General features: G+C 38.3%; 2 protein-coding genes across 5 annotated transcripts in view; both read right to left on the bottom strand.

Moving 5' to 3' along the window:
- LOC138311695 (uncharacterized) overlaps positions 1 to 9,730 on the bottom strand; it is a 19,426-nt gene extending 9,696 nt beyond the window's left edge. For 3 of the 4 annotated variants that reach the window (XR_011206723.1, XM_069252940.1, XM_069252942.1), the window contains exons 1-14: positions 9,323 to 9,730; positions 8,703 to 8,716; positions 7,124 to 7,186; positions 6,738 to 6,850; positions 5,834 to 5,875; positions 5,253 to 5,336; positions 4,558 to 4,715; positions 3,535 to 3,661; positions 2,799 to 2,904; positions 2,469 to 2,527; positions 2,065 to 2,193; positions 1,253 to 1,306; positions 751 to 793; positions 458 to 489 (exon numbers count right to left, since the gene is read on the bottom strand). Coding sequence is in view for 3 of the 4 variants with exons in the window: in XM_069252940.1 (XP_069109041.1) it covers positions 458 to 489; positions 751 to 793; positions 1,253 to 1,306; positions 2,065 to 2,193; positions 2,469 to 2,527; positions 2,799 to 2,904; positions 3,535 to 3,661; positions 4,558 to 4,715; positions 5,253 to 5,336; positions 5,834 to 5,872 (831 nt within the window). In the remaining variant the exon portion in view is untranslated. The remainder of the gene's footprint in view (positions 1 to 457; positions 490 to 750; positions 794 to 1,252; positions 1,307 to 2,064; positions 2,194 to 2,468; positions 2,528 to 2,798; positions 2,905 to 3,534; positions 3,662 to 4,557; positions 4,716 to 5,252; positions 5,337 to 5,833; positions 5,876 to 6,737; positions 6,851 to 7,123; positions 7,187 to 8,702; positions 8,717 to 9,322) is intronic. The other variant, XM_069252941.1, reaches the window with a different exon arrangement.
- LOC138311698 (uncharacterized) lies at positions 9,658 to 23,057 on the bottom strand. Its single transcript, XM_069252944.1, has 8 exons — positions 22,854 to 23,057; positions 21,225 to 21,390; positions 13,998 to 14,109; positions 13,538 to 13,710; positions 12,832 to 13,028; positions 11,247 to 11,965; positions 10,346 to 10,402; positions 9,658 to 9,800 (listed from the first exon to the last, which is right to left on the bottom strand). Exons 1-8 carry the CDS (start codon positions 22,985 to 22,987, stop codon positions 9,658 to 9,660), a joined length of 1,701 nt encoding a protein of 566 aa, XP_069109045.1. The 5' UTR covers positions 22,988 to 23,057.

The following is a 23,057-nucleotide window of genomic DNA, read 5'->3' as shown; positions in this document are numbered from 1 at the left end:
ACGGAAGCCTGTTAGGGTCATATTAAAATAAATATTAGTTCGTTATAACGACATAGCTAGGTCGTTATTACGACATTCAAATGTACCAGTCGTTATTACGACATACTAAGTTGTTATAACAACATAACTAAGTCGATAAAACGACATACTAAGTCATTAATACGACATTCTATGTCGTTATTATGACATAACTAAATTGTTATTACTACATAACTAAGTCGTTCTTACGAGATACTAAGTCATTATTACAACATAAGTAAGTCGTTATTACAACATACTAAGTCGTTATTATTTTAACAACATAATATTTTTTTTTTCAATGTGACCCTAACAGGCTACTAATGCATTAAATGACGGAGAGATATGTTGTTTCTTTCTTTCATATGCACATTTGTTTTCAAGAAATGTGGATGAAATTGTAAAAAAAACCAAAATACTGTGAAATATACAGCTTTACCTTGTCTCCATTTTCTTTGTTATTACTGTTCACTGAAATTAGAAATATATACTGGTCATTCATACAGTAAATACATAAAATATTAAAGCATCGGATGTCATATTTTTTATTCAAATTCATGTGTAAGATATATTGGGTGTTCCAGCATATCCAATGGTGCGCGTTAGCTGCTTATATTGTTTCCTGATCATTCATGAATAAGGGATGGATGTATCATAAGGAATATTTTACCCTTATGAAACTAAGGATTATTTGTAAATACATTAAATTTTCAAAAGAATAATTGTACTCACTCTTTCTTGGTGTTCCATAAATGAAAGAGCTTCTCTTCCTGGTCTGAAAAGCATTTTATAATAAAAATAATTATTTCATATTAAGAGTTGAAACAGGAGCAGAAACACTGCCACTTTTATAGACTATGTTGTGTCTCTGCTAGGGGACATAACCCAAAGTATCCATAATTAAAGGTGCAAGTGCTCATGAGTCCATATTTCTACCTACTATTAGGCGTTTTTCACTATACTTATATAATTAATGAAACATTTTTCATTACCTATCAACTGAATCATATATAAAGTAAACAAATTCCCATTAATGTAATATTTCAGAAAATTGTTGCATATCCCCTAGGTCAGATTTAATTTGATTCCTGGTATCAACATGGAAACATTTTAATGCTATTTTACTGCATGCAATGCTGATAACTAAAAATAGGGGTCATCGTGGTCTTCATTGATGAGTTGTGTTTTATGTCTGCAAAAGATGTGTCTATGTAATCTATCTGAACCTATTAACCTTTTGAGGGTTTGTCCGTAGTTGACGACTCCTTCCATGTTGCTGTACCTTGTTCTGTCAAATGAAATCAAATGAAATATGTTTTACATAAAAGCACATGTGATAGCCCTCGCCATTGAATGATCTATATATCTATATTGATTAGGGTTTGGGGTTTTAGTCAGGATCATAAAAGGATGTGCAAGGTTTGTTGGTGGAGGAAAGCCGGAGTACTCCGCAGAAAAACCACGAACCAACTGTCAGTACCTGGCAACTGCCTCACATAGGTTTCAAGGATGGAGGGCTAGAGGTATTAATGGTACTTTAATTGCAAAAGCAAGCTACATATAAATTAATGTTAAAATTTTACCAAGAAAATAATAATTTTGTAGTATTTTGTCATAATTTTTAATGGTTGCCATGCAATACAGACTTAATATATGCAACATTATTGTCTAGTTCTGCAAACTATGATGTAATAATAAATGGAAGCAGTATTGTCTGAGACCAGCCAGTATTACACCCGTAGGTATGAGAGAAATATATCATATACATATGTAGTTATAGGAAGACAGTTAAAATCTTTTCAAAATATAAGAAGTTATTTATAGCAATAATTAGCCAAATAACTCCCTTTTGGCAAATCCCTAAACTTCTTGTGAGCCTATTATCGATCAACATTAATAACATTCTGAATCACATTATATCTTAATCAGTAGAGGTGCAAGGAAAGATATTAAATTGTGGTTGGATGAACCAACAAAGGATGACAGACCCGGTATGGCATTAAACTCTATGTTCAATATACCTTTGTTAAAAACAATAACACATACCATAGGTTCATAATCTTTGAGGCAAAACCTGCACAGGTATGGATTTGTCTGTATCTCTGATGTCCGTTTATGCCTTGGAATATCCACACAGGATCGGTGAAACCACTTCGGACATGAGTCACATTGAATCTAAGGAGCAATGTAGCATACAATGGGATATACTGGCAAATGTGTACATTTTATCTACCTGGGCTTGTTTCTTAATTTATTACATTATGCATACTGTACATGTATTCATTATTCATTATACGCTGAACTTCTTAGACTCGTTTCATAGAACTCGTATCCATGGAACGTTCATTTTAGATTCTACATGTATATACATAAAATCAGTTGTAAGCCACGGAAGTTAAACACAAAATAGACTTGTTCACATGTACTACAGCAACTGATGTTGTCCTTACCCAGAGACAGTCTGATGTGTCAGTCAGACAACACTCCCTGCAATAGCTATCAAGTGGCTCTGCAATTAAAACAAAATGTTTAAAAGGCTGGAAACAATAATCATATCATAAAGAGTACAGTTGGACTGCACCAACATAAAATACTTAATTTTCCACCAAAAGGCCATGCTCATATTCACCTGGTAACTTTGTAGAGGCTTGTTGTAAAAATTATTAGGGCAATAACCACATTTTATAAATGATATACAAGTAAGATATTACTTACATAGAGCATATATATCTTAATAGAAAAAAACAACATTATGAAACTAAAACACTTATGTCCCTTACCTGATATTTCTAGCAACTGTGTTGCTATCCCAAGTCTTATGGAAAGTATATCCTTTGGAGCGGATTTGAAACGCAAAGGTCGGTCTGACAACAAATCTTCTGCAAACTATGATGTAATAATAAATGGAAGTAAATTATGATGAACATTAAAGATGCTCCACCGCCGACAGAGCATAAATGATATTGATCATTTGAACAATAATTGGTGTTCAATCGTGTATATATATGTCTAATTAACACAAAGAATAATATAAAATAATTTATTTTGCCTTCAGTGCATGTGCAATCAGTACTTCATTCCAAATAGGATATAGTGCCACAGATTTTTTTCGGGATGCAATTAAATATTTTTATATTTTTAACTTGAAGTAAAATTAGAAGCCTAAGCTTTTCAATGGTGGAAATGGTGTGAAGTAAGTAACTTTTGTAACTGAAAAGAAATACTAAATCGTCTGCTCCTGTTTTTAATAGTGAAAAAATACTATTTGTCAGAGGTGAAGCATCTTTAAGTGAAATTCCAATTAATATGATAAATAAAATGATAACAAAAGGCATTGACTTTTCTTCAGCAGTTTTGGAGAAGAAGTCAAAAATGTAAATTGTTTAAGGACACACGGCAGACGACACAGGTCTCAAAGATTTAGCGCACCAGATCCACACATGGAAATTATATTAGATTTGGACAAACCTAAATTAATATCCAACCTCTGTTTCAATGAACATAAAACTGAATTACCTTCAAAACATATATCCCACAAGATACAGAGTCATACTGTTTTATATGACATTGTGTGTCTAGAAGCCACTTTGATGCTGCTGGAGGGCTGTCAATGCCAATATTGTACCGGTATTGTAGAAATCGCCTGTAATATAAAGCAATAACCAACTAATGTTACACATGTGTGTTTTAATTTTACAAGTCAAATAAGAGGTCAGAATGAATTTGGGTAGTACTGCCAAAAATCACAAAATTTACTGCCTAGCGAATGGAACACAGGGTTAAACAAAGTAGTCAAGTTATGGTCTACCATTTCATGTCACATTTTTACATTTTATAGTAGTTATAAAGAAATATTTCCATCTTAGTTTTAATACACATAAAGCATAAATACGCGAATTATTGCAGTGCACAAAATCTGTGTTGTGGCAAATATGCTTAAAGCAACCAGCATGTTTATCTGTGCCTTTAAATGGTTTTTCATAGAATAATTCATAAAATCTTATAGTAATTAATTTTCAATTTACCTAGAATAATGATTACAGAAGAAAAGAAAGGATATCAAAATGTTTGCGAAGTTATGGCTCACTTAACTTTTATACTAATAGCGCATCTTTTCCTTATTGAATCATGTAATCTTTGAAAATATTTAAAAAGAATATTAATACTGTACACAAATATGATCTTATAATAACACCTTAATTAGGCTAGTTACTGGATGTAACAATAAATGGCATCAAGGAGAAAAAAAGTGGTAGGAGGTCACTCTTTGTAATATAAAATATTGACAACACATTCATTGAAGTATTACTCTGTAGGTTTTAATAGTTTAACGTCATATATACAGACAGGGTCATGTAAGGACGTGCAAGGGTCATATCTCTGCTCGGATATGAATTATGTACAGCTACAATGTGTAAGAAATACTGTCACCAAATATCATTCCCAGTAATTTAGGTGGGCAACCTGAATACCCCCTTCTCCACTTTGTTGCACAAATATCTTTGCCAGAAGCGTTTAAATGTAGAACTTTTAACATACCTCCAATTCATTAGGATCAAATCTTTCTTGGCCTGCGTTTCTCCGAGTGGGTTTACATAGATCAGTCTCCTTTGTTTTGGATACACGGCACACAGTGTCCAGTGCGAATTGCTTTCATTAACGGCCCCAATCATGACATCATAGTCAGTCAAATTTAACTGAAATATGCAAGTAAATGTCATGTTACAAATGTACTACAAATGAATATAGGCTAGCAATGGCATAGGATACTTAAATATGTACAAAGTAATCTATCTGATTCAAAGATGTGACAAGAGGAACATTCTCAGGCAGACAGACAGACAGACAGACAGACAGACATTAAAGGTAGTTTTTTTGGTAGTGGATCAATATGATCAATTTTATGAGTATCAACTAAATAAAGTGTTTAAAACTTTTTTTTTTCATTTGAGGTCTATCTGAGATCTGAGATCATTTCATGAAAAAAACAGATTGCTCTCCTCAAATGATCATGAATATAAATCAGGTTTAGGTGAAACCCAGGAGTAGAAGCATTCTATAAGGGGGAATTTTAGCAATGGTTCTCTTTAAAGGCCCTATCACTCTGTCATCAGACTCAGGGGTAAATGAGCACATTCTGTTGATAATGATTCCACATTAAAATATTAAAATATTACAACACACATTGCACAATGGAATTTGAAGATACATATGACCAAATAATTATTACAAACCCGTCTTAGTCCACCATGAATCAAACTTGAATCTTCAAAAATGGCTTTGGCTACTGCTGTCTCCATGTGATATATTCTTTTGTTCTAAACCAAAATAAATCATATTTCAATAGCTAATCACATTGAGTAAAAAGTGCAAGTGTTTTAATGTTGTATATATTTATGTATTCATAATTTAACTGTATTATGTTTTTGTATGCATGCATGTACTTGTACAAGCACATGCAATTAAATCAAATAACAACAGCGCCCATCAAAGAATGATATATGTCTGACAAATGACAGAAGGATCTTTTCTCTGGTTTTTAAACTTTCACAATCAAAATCCAAGATGACGCTGGTCGGCCATCTTGTTAAAAACCGATCGGTCCAAAAATGCAATATTCACAACTAAGACTCTAGGAGAACCTACATATCAAATTTGAAAAAAGATCCCTTTATATTGTATAGCTCTTTCTGAGAAATAGCAGTAACAAGAAATGTTAACAGATGGACGAAAGGACAGACGGACGGACAATGGACCATGGACGAAAGGCGATTTGAATAGCCCCCCATGTAATGATGATGGGCTTAAAACTTACCATGGACACTGATGTTAAAAGAAATAGGTACGCATCCATGACCTGTAACAATTAAGAACAAACGTTGACACGTCAACCATACATATATTTTTGCTATAACTGATTTTTTTTTTTCACTTTTGATTTTTTTATGTTCCATTTGACAGAAAATAAAGATGAAAACGAGAACTTTTAACATAATAATGATGTATTATTTTAAGATATGAAAATATATTCTTTCTCTTTATTAAACCTCAACTGACAGATTATAAATCATCATAGTAATTTCATTCAACCGTTATCAAATTCTGAAAATATATTCCTGACTCAAGAGTATCTCAAGTTTCATCTCAAATTACCTGATACAAGTATTTAACGATAATAAGATTATCGTTTTTTTTATAAACTCTAACTTGAAAGTTTTATTCAATTGATAAAGATACAAAATATGTATTTTTGTCCACAACTTTGGCTAAATGAATCGCTCACCTGGTTTGTAATGCCGTAGTAATGTTCTTAATACAATAATACAAAATCATTGTCTCTTTTCTGAAGAAATTTTAAAATTTAATTCTAATTTCCCATATTAGACCCCAACCCTTCCAATCTCTGTTCTATTTCCCCCAAGGATGTTTCTGGCCATTTGCTGGACGAACGAACAATAAACAAATGACGGACGCAGCACCATTGCATACCGATAAGCTCACAGGCTCAAAAGGAGTATTTAAAACAACCTGCTAACTTATTATTTTAGGTTTTTCAGGGTGATTATCCATTCTCACTGTAAATGTCAGATATCACCAATCAGGGGAAAAATAAAAATATATGTATCTATTGTCAAATCACAGATGTAGATCCAGATTTCAATATATCTTGGATAAACTGGAGACTGCATTATGGCAATAAACATTAAAGAAAGCATTACCTCATCACTCAAAGTTGTTTGCAGAAACTTAATTGAATGATCTGTGATAAGATTGGGGCCAACTTTGGCAAGGAGATGACCAACAGGTCCAATCGTCCAAATTTTTTGTACAACTGCAAACATATAGTGGAATAATTTTTTTCAAATATATGTATACATTAGTTAATATAGGCATAGGTAAAGTTTCACCTGTTATGAAACAAAGAGGGTTATGTTTTAAAAACTCATTGTATAATCATTTACAGGTATAATGTCAGCAATATATTGATATGTTTTCAATTTACATGAAATGAATCAATAGGAGAATCAAATTAAGTTATGTTTACTTTCAATATATTTGAAATATGTTAAATGAAATACGCAATTTTTTTAACAGGAATATTTACCATAATCAGCATCAAATAAAACATCACTTGGTGTTGCAACTACTGTTGAACTACTACATGCAGCTGTAGGCAAAGAAAGAAACATAATTATTTGAATGACAAGATATTAGTGGAGATTTTATGGAAATGTCAAAGAAGATTAACCAACTTAATAATTTTCATAGACCACAATGTTGGAGTTTGTAAATTTTATAATGTATTAAACAACTGAATATTAGTTAGCTACTGTGTTCTATTATTAAAGGCTAGGTTTTAATATAGATAGAGAAAAAGTTAGGGTTCTTCAATTCAAACTCCAACCAGGGTAACCATTTTGAAAGAAAGTACATTTTGCAATTTCCAAATTCATATCATTGCTATGTAGGAATATTCTCTGTCAGAAAACATCTCTACTTTTGAATTTCATGATTATATATAAAACCAGCCAATCAGTGGCCAGGTCAAAATTCTATCGTGGGCTCAATCTTCAATACACAGGGGCCATTTTGAAGGTCTTTTTTTTTCATTTAGTTGATTGTTCCCTAAAGATGCTGCCATAACAGACACAGAAAAACAATTATCACCCAAGAAAGTACAACATCAAGATCACAATCACAACAGGATACATTTATATACTTGACATTTAAATGTCACTTTAAAGGGCCACTATGTTTCCAAAACAAAATTTAAATGATAACAGTTATAATGTTAGAACATCTTCATTGCTAACCTAAGATGAGGTTAAACACCAAACAAATGCAAGGTTCCATATGTAAACCTTTGCTTAACAAAGAAGCTCATTTCACTGTTTTACTGTGTGCAGTTGTACTGATAGCCAACCACGTCTAGGACGACGAGGATAAACATTAAGTCTACCCAAGTTCTGGAAATTATTCATGTGTAGTGATAATGGTCATTTGATAACTTTTGAGATTCCATAAAACTATTGAACTTATTTCACAGTAAAAATTTAAAAATTAAAATCTGTTTTGGAAATGTAGTGGGTCTTTAACACCTTCAAAAAGCTTCATTAATCCGGTGAATTTGAAATATCGATGTTCATGAATGATAATAATCTTTCATGAAATTGTATTACAAAGAAATTCAATGTTAATAGTCTGCCAAGTCTTGATTGGTTACATTTGTATGTACGCTTTTTATCATGCTGGTATATATATATACATATATATAAAGCTAGGTTCTTATATATTCATATATTCATGCAGAAATAACTGAAACCATCAATCTGGTCCGATAAATTGTTGAGTGCCATGCAATGTGAAAAAGGATCCAATACCTTTGCATATGAATAAATTACATCCACAAATTACATCTTATTTACTTCATGTAAAATCTCAGTATATTATGTGAAATAAAAAAAACCTCTATAATTTAAAAGTACTTTGAAGTTAGAAAATTAGTTAGATCAGTATATCTGTTTACCCGTCACCAGCTCTAATTACAGAAAGAATTGAAATCTAATGTCTACATGACAGAAGGTGAAAAGGCGAGCAGTGGCAAGGCTATATAAGCAATGGATGAATACAGAAAGTTTGAAAGGTTACACACACCCAAGTATGGTAATATTTAAAACCATTACCTCTGTGAAATATTCTGTAAAGGGATGGACGAAAGCAGATATTTAGTTTCCTAAAAATAATGTATACCGGTAATTCATTTAAAATACCTGTAAAACATAAAACATTTAGATGTGCTTTATAACTTGAATATTCATTTCAAGTCAACACAAGTAACCATCCTCCCACTGAAGTGTTTCAGAGCTGAAATAAGAGCTATTTTCTCTTTTGTACATTACTTTAACATTTGAATGAAAAGTTTATAAACGGCCATCTCGTTGAAGGATCAATCCAAAAATGTCATATGCACGACTAGGACCCTAGGGGAACCTGCATATGAAATTTGAGAAAAATCACTTCAGCTCTTTCTGAGAAATTGTGGTAACAAGCTTTAATGATAAGAATTGAAGATGGCAGCCTGTCTGCCATCTTTTGACGGATCAGTCTCAAAATGCATTATGCACAATTAAGGGCTTATGTGGAACCCGCATATGAAATTTGAGACAGGTCCCTTTCTGATAAATAAGGGCTAATAAGAATTGTTAACGGACGGATTGACGGACAATGGACCAGAGACCATAGTCAATCTAAATAGCCCACCACCTGATAATGGAGGGCTAAAAACTATATCCTGAGACATTACCTGGTTTATGTGGCGAAATGGGGCCATCCAGTGAGGGAGGATTATCTGCCAAGACTGGGCCATGTAACGATGGAGGATTATCTGCCAAGACCGGGCCATCCAGTGATGAGGGAAGATTATCTGCCAAGACTGGGCCATCCGGTGAGGGAGGATTATCTGCCAAGACCGGGCCATCCAGTGATGAGGGAAGATTATCTGCCAAGACCGGGCCATCCGGTGAGGGAGGATTATCTGCCAAGACCGGGCCATCCAGTGAGGGAGGATTATCTGCCAAGACCGGGCCATCCAGTGAGGGAGGATTATCTGCCAAGACCGGGACATCCAGTGAGGTAGGATTATCTGTCAAGACCGGGCCATCCAGTGAGGGAGGATTGTCTGCCAAGACCGGGCCATCCAGTGAGGGAGGATTGTCTGATCGAGCCATCCAGTGAGGGAGGATTATCTGTCAAGACCGGGCCATCCAGCGAAGGAGGAGTTCCTACAATAAGAGTACTAGCATTTCAAGATATTCATTACCTGCATCTAAATAACAGCTTCTAGTATTGATACATTCTCTTGTTTTGATGTGAGTGTGTCTTAACACAGAAATTTTTATTAAAATTATGATCATATTTCATACATATTGAGGAATGTATCCTGTGGTGTTCTAATTTCAGCCATTACAGATTTCCCTGTTAAGTGTAGTGTTGTTAACTGTTGTGCACATTGAACATTGACGCACAGTTGACAGACCCATTTTAATGTCTCCTTAGGTAAGAGAGGTAGGTTGAGACTATCTCAATCATTCTTTTGTATATTGGAGAAAAATAACCATTCCCATTCTTGAAAAGTGACACCATATAGTCACTACCCTTGTGGAAAGCCTCAGTTTGGAAATTCATTAATTATCCCGTGTTGTGATTTTGATGTCACACCCTCAAGAGAGAGAAAGATTCTATTAAGATTTTGACAAGCGACACATAGTACCTTCATGAACAATAGTATGAGCACATAGATAGATAGTGTATCGAGCCATTAACTTACTGGTTTTTGAATGGATCTTGGCCTTCATTGGTTTCTTTCTTGCCATGTTACCAATTTCTGCAATAAATATCAATGAAATAAACAAAAAAAACATGAATTATAAAAGTAATAAAAGTTCTAATTGAATGATAATAGATATTTCTAATTATGAAATTAGCAAGAAGTGCTTTCCACAACAGGTTTTCAGATTCAATTATGCTATTTAATATATATAGTATTTAAATTTGACCCATAGCTGACCCATTTCATACAAGGACGCTATAGACTAAATATAAACCAATTGTTTTTATTCCTATATCAGAAGAAGAATTTTTTTTAATTGCTAGATATTTCCGTTTTGGATCCTACTACTAACGTTATACATATGTATATTCCCCTATTGCCCCCCCCCACCATCTCTCTGGTGCCAAGAGCACAGGATCACAGTTTATACAAAAGTTGTTCTTCTTTACCAAATGTTGCTTCATATCAAACTTAAACTAAACCTTGATGCTTGCAACAGGATAATTCACTATATTTCCCCAATTAATCCCAATTCCTCTGGCCCCTAGAAGCCTAGGATTACACTAAATCTATTCACCTTCACCCAAGGATGTGACTACTTCCATCTATATAATTGACAATGGATTTCTACAATCTGCTATATTTCCCCTATTGGGGCCGACCTTCGCACCCATGGGGTAAGAACCACCATTTATGCAAGGTCCCTTTCACCCAAGGATGTTTTCTGACCAAATCTGGTGTAAATCCATCAAGGACTTAATGACAAGTAGTGATTCAACAGGAAATCCCTCTATTTCGATCCCCTATTGGGCCCTTAATGATTAAGGACTTATTGGAAAGTTATTCAATGTCATGCATATGTAGTTTTGAACATTATTTTATCGTGATATGTGTTTACCTAACACTGCTGCAGCTCGCATCTTTTGGGCTTTGGCACCTACTCTGCGCTGATACTTCCCATGCCGTCTGAAATATTTTCTTCTTGTTGGTAATTTCCGTAACTTTGCTGATGGACCTAATGGTAAGTTGGCATCATGAGGTACATTTTCTTTCAATGCAGTTGCCACTTCCTCCAAGAGGTCATTTGCATTTTGTAAAGTATTATTGTCCTTACAAAGGTACACCAAAGTCTGGATGTGTTTAAGTTTACTGAGGACATTTCTCTGGACTTTCACGGTATCAATGCTGTCTTCCTTTGTTGAAGAGATTGCTTCCTCCGTCACCGGTTGTCTGGTCAATGCACACAACCCAGAATGTGTTTTTACTGAGGAAGTGTCTAAAGTGAGCAGTGGGTTACTTCTATACAATAAAGGAAGATCCAAAAAGTCTGAGTTGGTAAATGTGAACACAGCAAACATGTGCTTACATGGCAGAAAATTCCTCCTAAAATCATCACAACTACAGTCCGGGTATGCAGACTCACTGCCCAAAGACACAGTGTATTTCCTGGAGTCACTTTTAACAGTGTAGAGACCCACGGTATTCAGGCTGATATCACTGCTCTGGAAATCTTCCTCTCCCTTACTGAGCCTCTTCAGCATGTGCTGTACAATATGATGAGGGCGATCATGTAGATAAGAAGGGATGCCCTGGTAGGGTTTGAAGTTGGAGGTTGATCTGAAAATGAAAATCTCAATATAGTGATTTACATTTTTGGAGTACTATTTCCTGTCAAATCAAAGGCTGTTCCATCAAATGCTATTTTTCTCTATGCAGATGTTTTAATTTTATATTTTACATTTTCTTTATATAATGGAAATGACTACTTAGATGTACAAGCAAAGGTTGTCATTATTTTGACATGCATTGGTATGTTACATACAATCAGTGTTCTAGCAAATACAGACCAACTCATTCATTAATATGAATTCGGATAGTACAAAACCCTTATGTAACAATATTCAAGTCTCCTGGACACGTTTTGTATTATCTTAAACCCACAAAACAAAAATTGACAAAACCAGGTTAATTGTAACCATTGATCACTGTTTGTACTCCCATTATGTGTATACAGTGGGTAATCCATATACAGGGGATGAACAGTTTTCAATAAAACGTAAAGTATATCTCTGATCAAAGGCATCATGTTGTTTTATTTTCTGGGTTCGATCCCACTTAGTACAAATCCTGCATTATACAAAAGGATTTCAGGGGTCCCCATGAATTCATAATAACAGGGTTGGACTGTATATGATGGTAATGTGCACCATTTGATTAGTGCACTATATGGTATGCTAAAACACCCAATGTATGTCAAAAATATGACAATCCATACTTAATTGTTGTATCATCTGTCAGGAATAAAAAAAACATGTATACTTGCTTTCCAGTAGAAGTTACCAGACATTTTCAAGAACTATCATAACTATTTCATTTCTAATATATGTGCAATGATGAGTAACTAATACATAAATGTACAGTCATGTATTTCCTAAATGAAACAAAAATGCTCATGCAGTTTGTGCTGATCTAAGATATATTACCTAAAGTTCAACATCAAATATGTTTGATACAGGTCTGGCAGGAAATCCTTGAAAATTATCTGCACAAGGTTGCTGAGCGAAGCAGAACTGGACAACTTCAAATAGAAATGCTTCAATGACTTGTTTAGGGTTTCCACACCATTGTTGGTTGTCACAGGTAAATGGAATCCAGGAGCGATACAGGCACGACACCAACTCTATAAATAAATAAATTCTAGTTATGGATATAAATGAAATTAATAGTTTAAAAAAAATTTCTTTTTTGTGCAATTTAATTTTGCATTTTTTTTTTTGAGAGATAAAAATCACAGAAAAGGTCCATAACAAAAACATCAATTTTCAATTATGGATTTAATTTACACGAAGCTGTCTTATTCAAGAGAAAATTTTAAGCATATCAAGTTGATAGGTACATATAAAGTATGACATCCATTTATATCGTTTACACAAATTCACCCCGCCTCCCTCCAAGTCTCCAAAAACCACAAAGATGATGCATAAAGCATACGAGACAGATATGATATCTATTCATACTTTCATTTATCTATCTCTTTATTTTTGGGAGTTTAACATATTACTTGGCTGACAACCCTTGGCCATGTCATTCTGACTTTCTGAGACGAGGTCATTTACACATACATAGCAATATGACCAAATTTACCCCTTTACCATATGCCCATTCAGTACTTTAGTAAAAAAGTATTACCTCCTTTACAGAAAGCCATTTGCTCTCAACATATCTCCTTAGAGATCCCCGGTAGAAAGACTTCTCTTCCAGACTTTGAATGGCCTCCTGTAGAGTTTCCTCTGAAGGGGCATCAGCAACTGCTCTCAGATGGCGAAGGAATTCCTCCCTGTCTTCACTTGGAACATTATCCTCTGCGACACATTCAATATAAATTTCAAATCAGTAAAAAACATAAAAAAGGGACCCATGGTCTTAATAGGCGCTTTTCAAAACAGTTTTTAATTTTAAAATGGGAATATAAACATGATTGATAATTTTGTAGAGTGGCAAAAGTTATCAACTTGTACTATTAATACCTTTACATGTGAAAGGTCAAACCCTAAATATACATGTAGCTCAACAACGTATCATTCAGCCATATTGCACTGTTTGAAGTTGGACTTTTGCTCATTTGCTCCTGAAATTTGAATTAACCTACCACTTCTAGACCACCTCTCCCAAGCTTGCTCTCTGTGGAAGGCACACATCAATATTTTCCCGTCAGGAAATTCTGCAGTCACTGCACCAATTTCTGCCTCATCATAATCCAGCTATATAAAAAAAAACAGTACATCATGATTAAAAACTTCACGTTATGGTTTACAAACAATGGACACTAATACACCATCAACTCAATTGCTCTTTGGACTAGATGAGCTAAAAATGATCCATTTGAGTACAGGTAATACCAAACCACTTGACCGATGCACATGATATATTGTAACTTAAATTCAATTGTTTTGGGAGATATGATTGGATGGATGGATCCATTGTTTAATGTCCAGTCAAACTTTGATGGATATGGAGATAAATATGTATTTTCACAAAAACCAACCATGAAATACGATGGCTTCCAATCTTCATTCCAAGATTTCAGTATGGATAACGCTTCCTGGATGCTGCTCATGGTTTCATCTTCTGTTATGAATTGGCATACTGGTATATAGTCCACATTGGTCCTCACAACAACAAGGAATAATGGTAGGGCATACTTGGTGGTTTTATAGGTTGCGTCAAGCAAACACAAGGTATTACCATACAAGTTTAATAATCGTTGTTGCCATTCTTCCTGGTGGATAAAAAGGAACTTGCTGGTTGAACCATCCTCACAATCGCTGGCTGGTCTAAAATGTATCTTCCTTGAGGGGTCTTCTTCTTTCATCTTTTTTAACCAGTCTTCCAAATTTTCCTGATCACATTGAGAAGAATGCTTAGAGGAAAGAGTTAAACAGATATGGTTTTTTATGTCTTTGTTGGTAGGAAAATATGACCTATCCATTGGGGAAGGTTTGGAATCCTTGTCATCATACTTCTTGTCAACAAAAGTCTTCAGCAATCTTTTGATAATGCCTACATTTGTTATCCCATCACTCACAAACTCTCTGATTTTAGTTTTGACTGTATCATCAACTCTGTTTCCCATTACCGATTCTGGTGAAGGAATGTGATTGTTATGCCCGTCAGCTAAAGGGAGTGATACATAAATCCTTGTATCACCATAGTCAGGATCATTTTGGAGCCGTTTCCTCAAATCATTCATTAGAATACTGCGTCTGCGGTCTTTCATACTCAAGTCAGAGGTGTAGTCCATATACATCTTAACATGTCTGATAGTTATCTTTGCCTGACAATCAACCTTCCTTGTAGGCTGAAGGTGAACCCTTTTCGTCTGAGCATAATCATGCAAGTTGGGAATCTAGAAAATAGAAAGCCAATATAGAGATCACTGAGGTGACGGGCCTCCAATGTAAGATTATATAGAGATGCGCTGAAGTCTGAGTATACAGAGATGCGCTGAGGTGACGGGCCTCCAATGTCTGACTATATAGAGATGCGCTGAGGTGACAGGCCTCTAATGTTGAGTCTTATATAGAGATGCGCTGAGGTGACGGGCCTCTAATGTAAGTCTTTATAGAGATGCGCTGAGGTGACGGGCCTCCAATGTCTGACTATACAGAGATGCGCTGAGGTGACGGGCCTCCAATGTCTGACTATACAGAGATGCGCTGAGGTGACGGGCCTCCAATAACTGAGTATACAGAGATGCGCTGAGGTGACGGGCCTCCAATGTCTGACTATTATAGAGATGCGCTGAGGTGACAGGCCTCCAATGTCTGACTATATAGAGATGCGCTGAGGTGACGGGCCTCCAATGTCTGACTATATAGAGATGCGCTGAGGTGACGGGCCTCCAATAACTGAGTATACAGAGATGCGCTGAGGTGACGGGCCTCCAATGTCTGACTATATAGAGATGCGCTGAGGTGACGGGCCTCCAATGTCTAATGAGTAATACAGAGATGCGCTGAAGTGACGGGCCTCCAATGTAAGTCTTTATAGAGATGCGCTGAGTGACGGGCCTCCAATGTAATTTATAGAGATGCGCTGAGGTGACGGGCCTCCAATGATATATAGAGATGCGCTGAGGTGACGGGCCTCCAATGTCTGACTATATAGAGATGCGCTGAGGTGACAGGCCTCCAATGTCTGACTATATAGAGATGCGCTGAGGTGACGGGCCTCCAATGTCTGACTATATAGAGATGCGCTGAGGTGACGGGCCTCCAATGTAAGATTATATAGAGATGCGCTGAAGTGACGGGCCTCCAATGTCTGAGTATACAGAGATGCGCTGAGGTGACGGGCCTCCAATGTCTGACTATATAGAGATGCGCTGAGGTGACAGGCCTCCAATGTCTGACTATATAGAGATGCGCTGAGGTGACGGGCCTCCAATGTCTGACTATATAGAGATGCGCTGAGGTGACGGGCCTCCAATAACTGAGTATACAGAGATGCGCTGAAGTGACGGGCCTCCAATGTAAGACTATATAGAGATGCGCTGAGGTGACGGGCCTCCAATGTCTGACTATATAGAGATGCGCTGAGGTGACGGGCCTCCAATGTCTGACTATACAGAGATGCGCTGAGGTGACGGGCCTCCAATGTCTGACTATATAGAGATGCGCTGAGGTGACGGGCCTCCAATGTCTGACTATATAGAGATGCGCTGAGGTGACGGGCCTCCAATAACTGAGTATACAGAGATGCGCTGAAGTGACGGGCCTCACTGCAAGTCTTTATAGAGATGCGCTGAGGTGACGGGCCTCCAATGCAAGATTATATAGAGATGCGCTGAAGTGACGGGCCTCCAATGTCTGACTATATAGAGATGCGCTGAGGTGACGGGCCCTCCAAGAGATGCCTGAGTGACGGGCCTCAATTACTATAAGAGATGCGCTGAAGGTGACGGGCCTCCAATAATGTATATAGAGATGCGCTGAGGTGACGGGCCTCCAATGTGAGATATATAGAGATGCGCTGAGGTGACGGGCCTCCAATGTCTGACTATATAGAGATGCGCTGAGGTGACGGGCCTCCAATGCAAGATTATATAGAGATGCGCTGAAGTGACGGGCCTCCAATGTCTGACTATATAGAGATGCGCTGAGGTGACGGGCCTCCAATGTCTGACTATATAGAGATGCGCTGAGGTGACGGGCCTCCAATGCAAGATTGTATAGAGATGCGCTGAGGTGACGGGCCTCCAATAACTGAGTATACAGAGATGCGCTGAAGTGACGGGCCTCTAATGTAAGTCTTTATAGAGATGCGCTGAGGTGACGGGCCTCCAATGTCTGACTATATAGAGATGCGCTGAGGTGACGGGCCTCCAATGTCTGAGTATACAGAGATGCGCTGAGGTGACGGGCCTCCAATGCAAGATTATATAGAGATGCGCTGAAGTGACGGGCCTCCAATGTCTGACTATATAGAGATGCGCTGAGGTGACGGGCCTCCAATAACTGAGTATACAGAGATGCGCTGAAGTGACGGGCCTCTAATGTAAGTCTTTATAGAGATGCGCTGAGGTGACGGGCCTCCAATGTCTGACTATATAGAGATGCGCTGAGGTGACGGGCCTCCAATGTCTGACTATATAGAGATGCGCTGAGGTGACGGGCCTCCAATAACTGAGTATACAGAGATGCGCTGAGGTGACGGGCCTCCAATGCAAGATTATATAGAGATGCGCTGAGGTGACAGGCCTCCAATGTCTGACTATATAGAGATGCGCTGAGGTGACGGGCCTCCAATGTCTGACTATATAGAGATGCGCTGAGGTGACGGGCCTCCAATAACTGAGTATACAGAGATGCGCTGACAGGCCTCCAATGTCTGACTATATAGAGATGCGCTGAGGTGACGGGCCTCCAATGCAAGATTATATAGAGATGCGCTGAAGTGACGGGCCTCCAATGTCTGACTATATAGAGATGCGCTGAGGTGACGGGCCTCCAATAACTGAGTATACAGAGATGCGCTCCAAATGTCTGACTATATAGAGATGCGCTGAGGTGACGGGCCTCCAATGTCTGACTATATAGAGATGCGCTGAAGTGACGGGCCTCCAATGTCTGACTATATAGAGATGCGCTGAGGTGACGGGCCTCCAATAACTGAGTATACAGAGATGCGCTGAGGTGACGGGCCTCCAATGCAAGATTATATAGAGATGCGCTGAAGTGACGGGCCTCCAATGTCTGACTATATAGAGATGCGCTGAGGTGACGGGCCTCCAATGTCTGACTATATAGAGATGCGCTGAGGTGACGGGCCTCCAATAACTGAGTATACAGAGATGCGCTGAAGTGACGGGCCTCTAATGTAAGTCTTTATAGAGATGCGCTGAGGTGACGGGCCTCCAATGTCTGACTATATAGAGATGCGCTGAGGTGACGGGCCTCCAATAACTGAGTATACAGAGATGCGCTGAAGTGACGGGCCTATATAGAGATGCGCTGAGGTGACGGGCCTCCAATGTCTGACTATATAGAGATGCGCTGAGGTGACGGGCCTCCAATAACTGAGTATACAGAGATGCGCTGAGGTGACGGGCCTCCAATGTCTGACTATATAGAGATGCGCTGAGGTGACGGGCCTCCAATGTCTGACTATATAGAGATGCGCTGAGGTGACGGGCCTCCAATGTCTGACTATATAGAGATGCGCTGAGGTGACGGGCCTCCAATAACTGAGTATACAGAGATGCGCTGAAGTGACGGGCCTCCAATGTCTGACTATATAGAGATGCGCTGAGGTGACGGGCCTCCAATGCAAGATTATATAGAGATGCGCTGAGGTGACGGGCCTCCAATGTCTGACTATATAGAGATGCGCTGAGGTGACGGGCCTCCAATGTCTGACTATATAGAGATGCGCTGAGGTGACGGGCCTCCAATGTCTGACTATATAGAGATGCGCTGAGGTGACGGGCCTCCAATAACTGAGTATACAGAGATGCGCTGAAGTGACGGGCCTCTAATGTAAGTCTTTATAGAGATGCGCTGAGGTGACGGGCCTCCAATGCAAGATTATATAGAGATGCGCTGAAGTGACGGGCCTCCAATGTCTGACTATATAGAGATGCGCTGAGGTGACGGGCCTCCAATAACTGAGTATACAGAGATGCGCTGAGGTGACGGGCCTCCAATAACTGAGTATACAGAGATGCGCTGAAGTGACGGGCCTCCAATGTCTGACTATATAGAGATGCGCTGAGGTGACGGGCCTCCAATGTCTGATGTAAGTCTTTATAGAGATGCGCTGAGGTGACGGGCCTCCAATGTCTGACTATATAGAGATGCGCTGAAGTGACGGGCCTCCAATGTCTGACTATATAGAGATGCGCTGAGGTGACGGGCCTCCAATGTCTGAGTATATAGAGATGCGCTGAGGTGACGGGCCTCCAATGTCTGACTATATAGAGATGCGCTGAGGTGACGGGCCTCCAATGTCTGACTATATAGAGATGCGCTGAGGTGACGGGCCTCCAATAACTGAGTATACAGAGATGCGCTGAGGTGACGGGCCTCCAATAACTGAGTATACAGAGATGCGCTGAAGTGACGGGCCTCCAATGTAAGTCTATATAGAGATGCGCTGAGGTGACGGGCCTCCAATAACTGAGTATACAGAGATGCGCTGAAGTGACGGGCCTCCAATGTCTGACTATATAGAGATGCGCTGAGGTGACGGGCCTCCAATGTCTGACTATATAGAGATGCGCTGAAGTGACGGGCCTCCAATGTCTGACTATATAGAGATGCGCTGAGGTGAGGGCCTCCAATAACTGAGTATACAGAGATGCGCTGAAGTGACGGGCCTCAATGTAAGTCTTTATAGAGATGCGCTGAAGTGACGGGCCTCCAATGTCTGACTATATAGAGATGCGCTGAGGTGACGGGCCTCCAATGTCTGACTATATAGAGATGCGCTGAAGTGACGGGCCTCCAATGTCTGACTATATAGAGATGCGCTGAGGTGACGGGCCTCCAATGTCTGACTATATAGAGATGCGCTGAGGTGACGGGCCTCCAATAACTGAGTATACAGAGATGCGCTGAAGTGACGGGCCTCTAATGGTAATGTCTACTTTATAGAGATGCGCTGAGGTGACGGGCCTCCAATGCAGTTATAAGAGATGCGCTGAAGTGACGGGCCTCCAATGTCTGACTATATAGAGATGCGCTGAAGTGACGGGCCTCCAATGTCTGACTATATAGAGATGCGCTGAGGTGACGGGCCTCCAATAACTGAGTATACAGAGATGCGCTGAAGTGACGGGCCTCTAATGTAAGTCTTTATAGAGATGCGCTGAGGTGACGGGCCTCCAATGCAAGATTATATAGAGATGCGCTGAAGTGACAGGCCTCCAATGTCTGACTATATAGAGATGCGCTGAGGTGACGGGCCTCCAATGTCTGACTATATAGAGATGCGCTGAGGTGACGGGCCTCCAATAACTGAGTATACAGAGATGCGCTGAAGTGACGGGCCTCTAATGTAAGTCTTTATAGAGATGCGCTGAGGTGACGGGCATCCAATGCAAGATTATATAGAGATGCGCTGAAGTGACGGGCCTCAAATGTCTGACTATATAGAGATGCACTGAGGTGACGGGCCATCTATGTAAGACTATATAGAGATGCGCTGAAGTGACAGGCCTCCAAACTAAGAGAACAAACTAAGAACACAAGCTACCAACTTGAAGGCTTTAGAATTGAACTTAATCTATTTATTTAATCTATTTATTTAAATTGATCATCCCTTAGGGAACACCCCCACCGTTTATACAATATTGGTTCCACTTCACCGAAGGAAGCGAAATTAGAACTAAATCCCTTCATTCCCACAGAAGTCCCACAGAAGAATGATTTTAAAGAATTTAATTGCTATATTTTCCCTATTGGGCCCCGCCCTTAAGGCCCCTGGGGGACCAGACCCATTGTTTATACAAAATTGGTTCACCTTTATCCATGAAAGCTTCAGGCCAAATTTGGTGAAAATCCATTCAGCTGTTTATGACTAGTAGGGATTTTTGTGAAAAGGTGACGGCCGACGGACGACTGACGCTGGACGACGGACGCTGCGCCATTACATAAGCTCTCCAGACCTTCGGGCCAGGTGAGCTAATAATGTAACTTCAATTTACCCTTTCCACATAATTTATTAATGTTTCAAAATTGCAAAATAATGAAATATATTATAACTAATATTATTTTTGATGTTGTAGGATTCTTCTTTAAGAAATCAATGTTACCACGTCTATCTTGTGTACATATTTACATAATAATATATTAATTAACACCTGCCATATAATTACTGTTGATTGATTGCTGGTGTTCCTCTTACGCCCTTTCCCATACTGGCACAGCTTGATCACATGTCTGCCCAGACTAAATGCTGGTCCATTTATCGGCAGATTAGGGTGGTGCCATAATAGACGCGGAGTTTTCGAGACCTCAGCCTTTCTAGTTTTATTATCATGCCTACAAAGTAGGATAACAAGTCAATTGTGTACCCATTATATTTTTAATATGTACATTTACAATATAGATTCTAATGTATAAAATATAACATTTATTAAAATATGCAACAGGAGTCAGGAGTCAGGAGAAAATGTAGCAATCAGATAATCAAACCTGGGACCTCCAAACACAAGCCAATTAAATACTCTACTGCTGAGCTACCCGTTCACTGATGATCAACCCAGTCCAATCACGCTACATTCCTCCCTCCTTTTTCAAATTCTTTGCCCTAGAAGCTTAAGACATACAAGATCCTTAAATTATACCACCACAGTGGGTATTTTTGCTGGGTGGCAATTTTGTAACAGGAGAGGAGAAAATGTACTAGCAGCCAGACCGGGATTCGAACTCTGGCCCTCTGAACACTAGCTAAATGCTCTACTGCTGAGCTACCAGGTCATGATGATCAACCCAGTTCTATCCCGCTACAAACACATTTTTTTTATATAATATGTGAGTGGTTGGGCTACTGTTTGTTGTCACTGGGTATAGCTGCCAGTTACTGGACATAATGATGTTATATGTTGCAATATATTCGATCCTGACCCTTCCTCCTCCACATGTACTATAAGAGGCAAGGAATAAAAAGGGAATATAACTGGATACACCGGTTGCATACATGAGATCGTGTCGGGATCAATGCCGTCGGGTAATACTGTGATTTCCAGTCATTTTACACATTTTTTTTGTATAATTGATATAATTTATGAATGTGCAATCATTGCAAATTAACAATCAATTCATCAGGTGACATTAATCATTCTCTTTTGATTCTTCTCTAAAATCACTAATGATAATCATTGATTGTTGGAAATATTACCAGGAATACGGTAGTCTGTTCAACATGTCATTATTGTTCCTAAAAGAAATATACACCCATTTTACATAAGGTCATACAATTGTAGAAGAACAGGGAATATACACATGTTTACTGTCTATTGCGAACAGGAATCAAACCCGAGTCTCCGGTATGAAAAAATACAACTATACCAACTGAGCCTTTGACACAATGTACAAACCACATTGACTCACTACTTTTACACAATATAAAATGAAATAAAAACTATGTATACTTACCATGTACAGTATTTATATATTATCTAAATACAAAGTACTAGTGTTCACTTTGATTGTTAATTTTGTTCTTTCACAAAAATGTTCACCTAGCACTGTGACATTGCAAATGCACTGGTTATTAATGCATTTTTTACAGACCTGCAAGTAGCAAATAATTTATATATATATAAATCAATAATTGATTGATTGATTGATTGATTGATTGATTGATTGATTGATTGATTGATTGATTAATCAATCAATTAAATAAATAAACAAATTATTAAATCGATCAATCAATGAGTAAGTAAATAAGTAATCAAATAAATAAATAAATAAGTAAGTAAATGCCTAGGCCTATAATTTACCATGAAACAAATGCTGCACCCGTTTCAAGTCGATGCGTTTCAATTAAATTATCTAATTGATTTTCGTTTGAAACCCAACCAATTATGCCGTCCGATTTCTTGCAGGAAACGTTAAAGCCGCTGACTGCATCCATGTCAAGCGAAAGCGAAACCGAAAGTAGCTATAGCTAAATATAGGACTATCATGACGTCATCAAATGTTGT

The sequence above is a fragment of the Argopecten irradians genome, unplaced genomic scaffold (genome assembly GCF_041381155.1).
Source record: "Argopecten irradians isolate NY unplaced genomic scaffold, Ai_NY scaffold_0088, whole genome shotgun sequence".
NCBI classification, from domain to species: domain Eukaryota; kingdom Metazoa; phylum Mollusca; class Bivalvia; order Pectinida; family Pectinidae; genus Argopecten; species Argopecten irradians.
Note: the sequence above shows the minus strand (reverse complement) of the source record. Positions and strands in the feature narration are given on the sequence as shown.

Bases quoted from the DNA above. Each gene is read 5' to 3' on its own strand.
- LOC138311698 (XM_069252944.1), bottom strand. From the start codon at position 22,987: ATGGATGCAGTCAGCGGCTTTAACGTTTCCTGCAAGAAATCGGACGGC. The intron at 21,391-22,853 runs GTAAATTATAGG...CCTACTTTGTAG, and splicing joins GGTGCAGCATTTGTTTCATG to GCATGATAATAAAACTAGAA. The intron at 9,801-10,345 runs GTAAGTTAATGG...CTCTTATTGTAG, and splicing joins CAAGATCCATTCAAAAACCA to GAACTCCTCCTTCGCTGGAT.